The sequence below is a fragment of the Pongo pygmaeus genome, chromosome 19 (assembly GCF_028885625.2).
Source record: "Pongo pygmaeus isolate AG05252 chromosome 19, NHGRI_mPonPyg2-v2.0_pri, whole genome shotgun sequence".
In the NCBI taxonomy this organism is placed as follows: domain Eukaryota; kingdom Metazoa; phylum Chordata; class Mammalia; order Primates; family Hominidae; genus Pongo; species Pongo pygmaeus.
Window position 1 is genome coordinate 6,894,706 of NC_072392.2, and position 11,156 is coordinate 6,905,861.

General features: G+C 51.4%; 1 protein-coding gene across 1 annotated transcript; it reads left to right on the forward strand.

Annotated features, from left to right (window-relative positions):
- Positions 1-5,514: 5,514 nt before the first annotated feature.
- Positions 5,515-10,158, forward strand: SLC16A13 (solute carrier family 16 member 13). The gene is made up of 4 exons (XM_054459084.2): positions 5,515-6,155; positions 6,304-6,447; positions 7,715-8,452; positions 9,320-10,158. Exons 1-4 carry the CDS (start codon positions 5,957-5,959, stop codon positions 9,520-9,522), a joined length of 1,284 nt encoding a protein of 427 aa, XP_054315059.2. The 5' UTR covers positions 5,515-5,956; the 3' UTR covers positions 9,523-10,158.
- Positions 10,159-11,156: the final 998 nt, after the last annotated feature.

Sequence of the window (11,156 nt, forward strand, 5' to 3'; positions counted from 1 at the left end):
ACAGGGTATCACCTAGTGGGGTAGCAAGCGTGCAGACGTTGCCAGTTCAGGTCTCTCTTCCTCTTCTTATAAAGCCACCAGTTCCCTTCCCATGATAACCCATAATCCATGAATGGCAGAGCCCTCAGGATCCAATCATCTTCTTTTATTTTTTTTTTGAGACAGAGTCTTGCTCTGTCTCCCAGGCTGAAGTGCAGTGGTGCAATCAGCTCACTGCAAGCTCCGCCTCCTGGGTTCAAGCCATTCTCCTGCCTCAGCCTCCCAAGTAGCTGGGACTACAGGCGCCCGCCACCACGCCCGGCTAATTTTGTATTTTTAGTAGAGACACGGGGTTTCACCGTGTTAGCCAGGATGGTCTTGATCTCCTGACCTCGTGATCCACCCACCTCGGCCTCCCAAAGCGCTGGGATTACAGGCATGAGCCACCGCGCCCAGCCCCCAATCATCTCTTAAAAGCCCCAGCTCTCAATACCGTCATGTTAAAAACTAAAAGTTTCCATATGAATTTTTGGAGGAGACATGCAAACCATAGCATTCTGTCCTTGGGCCCCCAAAACTCATGTGCTTCTCACATACAGATACATTCATTCCATTCCCATAATCCCAAAGTCTTCGCTCATTGCAGCATCAAAGTCTCATCTGTGAGCTACTTATCTACTTCCAAGTTATGGAGCAAGTTATCTACTTCCAAGATATAATGGTGGGAACGAGCATAGTGTACACATTCCCATTCCAAAAGGGAGAAAAAGGCAAAAAGAAACGGGTGAAACAGGCCCCAAGAAAGTCTGAAACCCAGTGAAACCCAACAGGGCCAACATTACACCTTTTTTTTTCTTTTTTTGAAAGGAATCTAACTCTGTCACTCAGGCTGGTGTGCAGTGGCGCAATCTTGGCTCACTGCAACCTCCGGCTCCCAGGTTCAAGTGATTCTCCTGCCTCAGCCTCCCAAGTAGCTGGGATTACAGGTGCCCACCACCACGCCCAGCTAATTTTTGTATTTTTAATAGAGATGGGGTTTCACTGTGTTGGCCAGGCTCATCTTGAACTCGTGACCTCGTGATCTGCCCACCTCAGCCTCCCAAAGTGCTGGGATTACAAGCGTAAGCCACCGCACCCAGCCAACATTACGACTTAAAGGTAGAGAATAATCTTTTTTGACTACATACGGAGCCTCCTGGACACAGGGTGGGATCCCCAAGGCTTCAGGCAACCCAGCCCCTATGGCTTTGGTGGGTGGGTTGGAGTCTGGTGCCTGAAGTTTCCTGGGGGGGAGGGGGGCGCTGCCTGCTGCCTGTGACTCCAAAGTTCTGGGGCCTGGTGGTGCCACGTGCTTCCACTAGGCATTGCCCTACTGGGGACTGTATGCAATTGGCCTTGTTCCTATGGCTCCACCAAGGACTACCCCAGTGGGGGCTCTGCAGTGGCCTCGCTTCCACAATTCCAATAGGCGTTGTCCTGGCAGGCACTCTCTGAGGCAACTTCAACATCACATTTCTGCTGGGCATTGCTCTGGTGGGGGCTTTCTGAGGTGGCTCTGCCCCTGTGACAAGTCTCTGCCTGGGCCCCTAGGCTTTCAACAACATCCTTTGAAATCCAGGTGGAGGCTGCCAAGCCTTCACAGCTCTTACTTTCTGCAAGACTGCAGAATTAGCACCACAAGGATGCAGCAAAGGTCTACGATTTGCACCTTCTGGAGCTTCAATACAAGCAACACACACACACACACACACACACACACACACAAACAAGCAACACCTGGGGCTGCTTAAGCCACCACCAGGCTGGGGTGGCCACAGAGTGCTACGCTGGGGTGGCCACAGAGTGCTACACTGGGGTGTGGGGTGCAGAGTCCTGAGGTTGCCCTGGGCGGTGAGCCCATGGAGAGCACCCAGAGCCTGTCCCCTGAAACCCTCTGTCCTCCAAGGCCTCTGGGCCTGTGATGGGAGGGCCAGCCTCAAAGACCTCTGAAATGACTTGAGGGACTTTCTTCCATTTTCTTGAGGAATAGCACCTGGCTGCTTTTTAGCCATGTTAATCTTTTTAGCAAGCAGTGGCTTGGCCACACCCTTGGATTCATCTCCTGAAAATGCTCTTTCATTCTCTACCACATGGCCAGGCTGAGAATTTTCCAAATTTCTCCACTCTGTTTCTCTTTTCTCTGTGAGATCATCATAAGCAGTTAGAAGAAATCACACAGCAGCCTCAGCATTTTGCTGCTTAGAAATTTCTTCTGCCTGCCAGATACCCTAGTTCATCACTCTCAAGTTCAGCCTTCCACAAAGCCCTTGGGCATGGATACAGTTCAGCCAAGCTCTTTGCCAGTTCATAACAAGGATGGCCTTTACTCCAGTTTTCAATACCTTGCTCCTCAATTCCATCTGAAAGCTCATCAGAATGGCTTTTGCTTCCATATTTCTTTTATTTCTTTTTTTTTTTTTTTGAGATGAAGTCTCACTCTTTCGCCCAGGCTGGAGTGCAGTGGCACCATCTCGGCTCACTGCAACCTCCGACTCCCTGGTTCAAGCGATTCTCCTGCCTCACCCTCCCGAGTAGCTGGGATTACAGGCGCGTGCTACCATGCCCAGCTAATTTTTGTATTTTTAGTAGAGACGGGTTTCACCATGTTGGCCAGGATGGTCTCAGTCTCCTGACCTCGTGATCTGCCCGCCTCAGCTTTCCAAAGTGCTGGGATTACAGACATGAGCTACCACGCCCAGCTGCTTCCATATTTCTATCAACATTCTCGTCATGAACACTTAACCAATCTCTAAAGAATTCCAAACTTTTCATAGTCTTCTTGTCTTCTAAGCCCTCACCAGAATCCAGGCTTTTTCTAGCCTACTCCTCCAAATGCTTCCAGCCTCTGCCCATCACCCATTTCCAAAGCCACTTCGTCATTTTCCGTTATTCATTATCAGCAACACCCCACTTCTTGGTACCAATTTTCTGTCTCATTCAGTTCATTTTCTGTTGCTTACAACAGATTATCTGAAACTGGGTAATTTATAAAGAAAATGAATTTATTTCTTATGGTATGGGGGCTGAGAAATCCAAGGTCCAGGGGCCTCACCCTCTAGTGAAGGTTTTCTTGCTGATATGGATTCTCTGTGGCACAGAGTGTCACATGGCAAAGGGGGCTGGGCATGCTAATGTTCTAGCTCAGATCTCTCTGAAAAAGCCAACAATTTCCCTCCCATGATAACCCATTAATCTATTAACGTATTAGTCCTTTATGATGGGGTTAATCTGTTAACCTATTAATCCATTATGGTGGGCTAATTCATGGGGATTAATTAGTCCATTAATCCCATCCAATCACCTTTTAAAGTTTCCACTTCTCAGGACCGCCAGGTTGGGGATTAAGTTTCGATATGAGTTTTTGGAGGTAACATGCAAACCATCACAGTGGCTGTTTCTCAATCTTTTTAAACCCATGACCTGGATTCGATTTTTTTTTTTTTTTAATCAAAAAACAAAAACTAGGCAGGGTGTGGTGGCTCACGCCTGTAATCCTACCACTTTGGGAGGCCCAGGCAGGCAGATCACCTGAGGTCAGGAGTTCGAGACCAGCCTGACCAAAATGGTGAAACCCTGTCTCTACTAAAAATACAAAAAATTTAGCCGGGCATAGTGGCAAACACCTGTAGTCCCACCTATTCGGGAGACTGAGGTAGGAGAATCACTTGAACCCAGGAGGTGGAGGTTGCAGTGAGCCGAGATCACGCCACTGCACTCCAGCCTGGGAGACAAGAGCAAAACTCCATCTCAAAAACAAACAAACCAAAAAAAAAAAACACTAAACTAAAACCTTCCTTCACTTCCCACTACAGCAGCTTATCCCCTGTTGAAAATAAGACCAATAAGACCAGCTAAGCTAATATTACTTGGCTCCTGCTGCATGTCAGGACATAAACTAAGCATTTTAGTGCATGGATTTTCTAACTGAACCCTTTGGGCAACACTTAATAGTAGGTACTATTATCCCCAATTTACAGATGGGGAAACCAACTGAGAGACTCAGCATCTTGATCGAGTTAAGTAATGAAGTCAAGATTGGAACTGTGGGCCAGGGACGGTGGCTCACGCCTGTAATCCCAGCACTTTGGGAGGCCAAGGCTGGTGGATCACTTGAGGTCAGGAGTTGGAGACCAGCCTGGCCAACATGGTGAGACCTCATCTGTACTAAAAATACAAAAATTAACTGGGCGTTGTGGTGGGAGCCTGTAATCCCAGAAACTCGGGAGGCTGAGGCAGGAGAATCACTTGAACCCAGGAGGCGGAGGTTGCAGTGAGCCGAGATCATGCCACTGCACTCCAGCCTGGGCCACAGAGCAAGACTCCGTCTCAAAATAAATAAAAATAAATAAATAAATAAATAAATAAATACAAGACTGGAACTGTGATCTGATTCTAAAGACCGAGTTCTTAATCACTATGTAATACAGCCACACCAATTTCTGTATCTTTGGCATATTCCCCACCAGCCGACATTTTGACTCTTAGAAAGTATTATGTGTGTATTATTGATGATTACTTTTATTTCCCACATATAAAATTATTTAAGGCTCGATATTTTTTTAAGACTATACAGCCTCCCTCCCTGCCTCACTTCTTGTTTGCTGCTTTCCCCAGTAATCTGGGAGTGAACCCTGAGTCCACGGTTTCAAGGTCAGGGTCCTGGGAAGTATGGCTTATAATGAAGGAAGAGGAAATCCAAGCCATTGGTGTTATGGAGACTGGGAAGGACTGGGGACTGTTTGCTAGGGGCCTGAGGACTACTTGGGTAGGAGGGGGCTGACTGCTCCAGTAGCCAGGGTCATAGTTTGTCTCTTTAGTCTACCCCACCATCAGATCAAAAAAGGTGGTTAGGAAGTGGTTGTTACTAGAGGGCAGAGGAAAAGGTTCCAGCCCCAGTGAGGAAGAGGTAGGTGGTGTTGGTGGGGCCCTGTGTGAGCTTACAGCCGCCCTTCCTCTCCTCAGTTATTTTTGGTCTCTGTGACCTGTAGGTTTCCTGTTAGTGGGAACAGAAGTGACAGGAACGAGTTCCCACTACAGAAATGAACGCCGGGAGTCCAACACGTTCCCCTTCTCTCTTCCCTTAGCCGTTGAACTTCTCAGGGATCCAGGCCTCTAGGTCTGCGTGCCTAGTGGCTTCAGGGGCTGCGCCAGACACTTCGTTTGAGTCTCATCTCCTAACCCCTCCCCTACCCCCAATAGGGCCTTGCAATTCCTGGACCCCTCATTAAAGCAAGAGAGTCCTCTCCTCTCCAGACCCAGTTTACCCACCACTAACCCTTCCGTGTGGCTCTGGGTGCTGAAATGGGGATGACTTGGCCCGCTAGGTGAAGAGGAGACGGAAGCTTCCTAGCAGTCCCCGAGTCACGTGGGGCCCTACCTAGTCAGCCTCCTACCGCCCCTCCTTACGCATGCGCCCATTCACTGCCGGGCCCCAACAATGCCTAAATCCCGCCCTGCCCTTCTCGTTCCGCCCCTGCCCGGGAGCCCCGCGTCCTCATTGGCGAGCTCTGGACGTGGATGTCGGCCAGGGTGGCCCGGCGCGGACACCTCAGGGATAAAATAGATCATCTACACGGAAACTAGCGCGCTCCAGGGGTGTGGCCCAAACGCAGTTCCGCCCTCTGGCTCCCAGCCGAACACGGAACCGGGACCGATCCGGCCCGGGCTTGAACTAGCTCAGCTCCGAGCTCGCGGAACCACGCCCCCGGGAGACTCTGGCCCGGCCATCGCGGGCCAGGTCTTCAGTCCTATATCGCCCCCCCTTGGGAAAAGGGGCAGGGGCCTCTCGCCGCCTCGTCGGGACCTTCCTCTCTACCTGCCTCTCCAACCCCTCTCGGCCCCGAGCCACCCGGCAGCGGGGGTGGGTGTGCAGAGGGGCGGCGTCCAGAACCCGGCTCCCGCAGAGGCTCTGGGTGGCAGCAGCCCTGTTACGGCTTAGATGGCGCGCAGGACCGAGCCCCCCGACGGGGGCTGGGGATGGGTGGTGGTGCTCTCAGCGTTCTTCCAGTCGGCGCTTGTGTTCGGGGTGCTCCGCTCCTTTGGGGTCTTCTTCGTGGAGTTTGTGGCGGCGTTTGAGGAGCAGGCAGCGCGCGTCTCCTGGATCGCCTCCATAGGAATCGCGGTGCAGCAGTTTGGGAGTGAGTGCGGCGCCTGGATCTGGCGGACTGCGACCCTCGGAAGGGAGAGGGAATGCGGCGACTGGGAAGTGGAAGGGCTAGGGGCGGGAGACGCTGGGGGCGGGGAGACGCCTGAGATCTTCTCGCAGCGCCCCTTCCACTTCCTTAGGCCCGGTAGGCAGTGCCCTGAGCACGAAGTTCGGGCCCAGGCCCGTGGTGATGACTGGAGGCATCTTGGCTGCGCTGGGGATGCTGCTCGCCTCTTTCGCTACTTCCTTGACCCACCTATACCTGAGTATTGGGTTGCTGTCAGGTGAGAGCCTGCACAAGAGCAGGAGAGTCAAATGCTTAGATCGTTGGATGTTCACCTCCTTCCTGCTCCTTCCAAAGGGTTCGGGGAGAAGCTGAGGGAAAGTTTAGTTAGCACCTGTACCCAGAAGGGAATTCTTAATAGGAATGACTAAAGCAACAAACATGGTGAGGAATTAGGAAATTCAAGGATGATGAAACCTGGCCAGGCGCCGTGGCTCACGCCTGTAATCCCAGCAATTTGGGAAGCCGAGGCGGGTGGATCACGAGGTCAGGAGTTTGAGACCAGCCTGGCCAACATGGTGAAACCCCGTCTCTACAAAAAGCCGGGCCTGGTGGCGCTAATCCCAGTTACTTGGGAGGCTGAGGCAGGAGAATCGATTGAACCCGGGAGGCTGAGGTTGCAGTGAGTCGAGATCGCACCACTGCACTCCAGCCTGGGCGGCAGAGCAAGATCCTGTCTCAAAAAAAAAAAAAAAAAAAAGATGAAACCAAGTATACAAGCCCAGGGCTAGTGGGACTGGAGTGTAAAAGGAAGAATTACTATAAAATGGTGCTAGGGGCCAGGCACGGTGGCTCACGCCTGTAATTCCAGCACTTTGGGAGGCCGAGACGGACGGATCACGAGGTCAGTAGATCAAGACCATCCTGGCTAACACGGTGAAATCGCGTCTCTACTAAAAATACAAAAAATTAGCCGGGCATAGTGATGGATGCCTGTAGTCCCAGCTACTCGAGAGGCTGAGGCAGGAGAATGGTGTGAACCCGGGAAGCAGAGCTTGCAGTGAGCCGAGATTGCACCACTGCACTCCAGCCTGGGCGACAGAGCGAGACTCCGTCTCAAAAAAAAAAAAAAAGAAAAAAAAAGGTGCCAGGTACTGTGACTGTGAAATCGATATCATTATTCTATTTACAGCTGAGGAAAAGCTTTAAAGCTTATACAACTTGGCAAATGAAGGTCACACAGCCAGAAATGGTAGAGCCCAGGTTTAACTCCAAAGTTCTGTGCTAGTTACCTTACAAACTTTGTCTCTAATCTTCCACAATCCCAAAAAGTGTATTATTACATTTTGCAGTTGACAAGGTTGAGGCTGGGAGTGTTAAGTAAAACACACAAGGTTACACAGCTATAAAGTATCCAAGCCAAGATTGTATCCCAGGTCTGTGGGACTCCAAAGCAAGTGCTACATTCTGCTGCTGGGCAATGTGGGGATTACTGGGTGCCTTGAGCTCCCTAAGAGTTCTCAACACCACTTCTTCCTTTTTGACAGGCTCTGGCTGGGCTTTGACCTTCGCTCCGACCCTGGCCTGCCTGTCCTGTTATTTCTCTCGCCGACGATCCCTGGCCACCGGGCTGGCACTGACAGGCGTGGGCCTCTCCTCCTTCGCATTTGCCCCCTTTTTCCAGTGGCTGCTCAGCCACTATGCCTGGAGGGGGTCCCTACTGCTGGTGTCTGCCCTCTCCCTCCATCTGGTGGCCTGTGGTGCTCTCCTTCGCCCACCCTCCCTGGCTGAGGACCCCGCTGTGGGTGGTCCCAGGGCCCAACTCACCTCTCTCCTCCATCATGGCCCCTTCCTCCGTTACACTGTTGCCCTCACCCTGATCAACACTGGCTACTTCATTCCCTACCTCCACCTAGTGGCCCATCTCCAGGACCTGGATTGGGACCCACTACCTGCTGCCTTCCTACTCTCAGTTGCTGCTATTTCTGACCTCGTGGGGCGTGTGGTCTCCGGATGGCTGGGAGATGCAGTCCCAGGGCCTGTGACACGACTCCTGATGCTCTGGACCACCTTGACTGGGGTGTCACTAGCCCTGTTCCCTGTAGCTCAGGCTCCCACAGCCCTGGTGGCTCTGGCTGTGGCCTACGGCTTCACATCAGGGGCTCTGGCCCCACTGGCCTTCTCCGTGCTGCCTGAACTAATAGGGACTAGAAGGATTTACTGTGGCCTGGGACTGTTGCAGATGATAGAGAGCATCGGGGGGCTGCTGGGGCCTCCTCTGTCAGGTAAGTGGAATGGGGTTCCCAGGGGGTGAGAGCTGCCATGTTGCACAACTAGGGGAGAGTACTGTTCTCATTACAGTGTATATGAATATTGCCCTCTGATGTAGTACAGTACACAGCCTGCGTGGCCAACCATAGCATCCCTGAAATGGGTCCATGGGGCAAAGAACTTGGGGCTGGGAAAGTCTGAGTGGAAAGACAAAGAGAAGCTAAGTGGAACCCTTGGCAGGGTGCCTACGGCTTGGGTTTTCAGAGGACCTGGCAGAACCTGGCCAGACACAGACGTATCATTCCAGTGTGCACCCTTTCCTTTGGCCTACTGGGCCCCAAACCAGGTATCTGAGGCACCTGGTCAAAGTTCTGCTGGCTCAGGGTGCCAGAACTTTCAGACCTTTATCTTCTCTTACCCATTAACTGAAGCTTTAGAAAGGCCACAGTTGGCGGGCGCCTGTAGTCCCAGCTACTCGGGAGGCTGAGGCAGGAGAATGGCATGAACCCAGGAGGCGGAGATCGCGCCACTGCACTCCAGCCTGGGCGACAGAGCGAGACTCCGTCTCAAAAAAAAAAAAAAAAAAAAAAAAAAGAAAGGCCACAGTTGCCAGAAAGAAAGGCACAAGTATGCCTGACTCAATCGGGATCTCCAAATCCCTGCAGGCTGGTTTGGAGGTCCTTTCTGAAGGCGGGGAGGTGGTTGAAATTAACTTTTGAGGCCCTTTTGGGAAACCAGAGTTCTCAAGTTTATCCAACTATTCCATGGGAGTTCCAACTCCTCTGAGATGATAAGTCTTCCCTCCACCCAAAAATGTATCTGAGCCATCAGCCGCAGCAAATAGATCACTCATGTGTATTCTTTTTCTCTCTTGGACCTAGGCTACCTCCGGGATGTGACAGGCAACTACACGGCTTCTTTTGTGGTGGCTGGGGCCTGCCTTCTTTCAGGGAGTGGAATTCTCCTCACTCTGCCCCACTTCTTCTCCTGCTTCTCAGCTACTACCTCCAGGCCCCAGGACCTTGTAACAGAAGCACTAGATACTAAAGTTCCCCTGCCCAAGGAGGGGTTGGAAGAGGATTGAACTCCACAGAGTCAGGCCTGGAAAGCCAGAGCTTGACATCTCCAGGTCTTCTCTTGCCACATCTTGGTCTCCACAGAACCACAGTGCCTTAAGATTCTTGACCTGCCTCCACCTAGGGCAGGCCTGGGGCTCCTGCAATGTGTGTGCCAACCCTTTGTATTTTGTTAAGGACTCTTATTTCTCCTTTACTCTCCTAACCTTTTCTTCTTTTTCCTTTTTCCCGAGACGGAGTCTTGCTCTGTTGCCCAGGCTGGAGTGCAGTGATGTGATCTCAGCTCACTGCATCCTCCACTTCCCGGGTTCAAGCAGTTCTCCTGCGTCAGCCTCCCAAGTAGCTGGGATTACAGGCGGGAGCCACCACGCCCGGCTATTTTTTTTTTTTTTTTTTTTGTATTTTTGGTAGAGGTGGGGTTTCACCGTGTTGGCCAGGATGGTCTTGAACTCATGACCTTGTGATCCACCCACCTTGGCCTTCCAAAGTGCTGGGATTACAGGCGTGAGCCACCGCACCCAGCCTCCCCTAACCTTTTCTAAAGGACCCAGGAGTTTTGAAGGATCCGGGAGTTCCTGCTTCACTGAGCTGTGAATCAACTGTGAAAATCAAAGGCCAAGAGACTTATCATGTTTTATATACCATCTCTAGTGTTGCCTCCTAAGTTTCTTCTCTGAAGACACATGTTTGGGAAACAAAACTGTCCCTTAGAGATAAAATCAAATAAGAAAATTGGATAATAATCACAACCTCAAAATGAGCTGGGGCCCATATGCTTGGGTTGGCCGAATGGAGTCATGCCTGGAAGTGGAGGAGAGTGTCCAGGAGCTCTGATGACCCAAGGCATTTTAACCCTGGAATCTGCTCTCCAGGCCACCACCACATACCTCCCTCTTCCCCATTATCCCTGTGGCTTAGAAAAGAAATTGAGGGCTGGGCGTGGTGGCTCACGTCTGTAATCCCAACACTTTGGGGGACCGAGTCGGGTGGATCATGAGGTCAGGAGTTTGAGACCAGCCTGGCCAAGATGGTGAAACCCCGTCTCTACTAAAAATACAAAAATTAGCTGGGTGTGGTGGCGTGTGCCTATAGTCGCAGCTACTGGGAAGGCAGACGCAGGAGAATTGCTTGAACCCAGGAGGCGGACGTTGCTGTGAGCCAAGATCGCGCCACTGCACTCCAGCCTGGGTGACAGAGCAAGACTCTGTCTCAAAAAAAAAAAAAAATAAGAAATTGAGAGAATGCTGAGGACACAGGGTATAGATGTGTGAATAGCTTTGATAGAGCTGAAGTCTGGGCCTAGGATTCTTGTATTTCCCTCAGGCCCATAGAAGGAGATTGAAATGCAGGGAAGAGTTAAGTCTGGGAGGTCTGGGAACTAGGGTAAGGGACATGAAGATGGGGCAGATAGCACCCACGAGCAACCCACCCCCAACCCCAGCAACACACTGAAACTGGCTGCCAGACAACTTCACAAAGATTCCCTGTTACGGCCAGGACTTGGGCAAAGAGAAATGGGTTGGCTGGACAGTCACCCTTCTTCATACCCAGGGCCTTCTGGGATCCTGTTCCTTTGAACCAGCCTTTCTGGCTGTCTTAAGTAGAATATTTTCAGGGTCCTAGATTGGTGAATAGTTGGAGG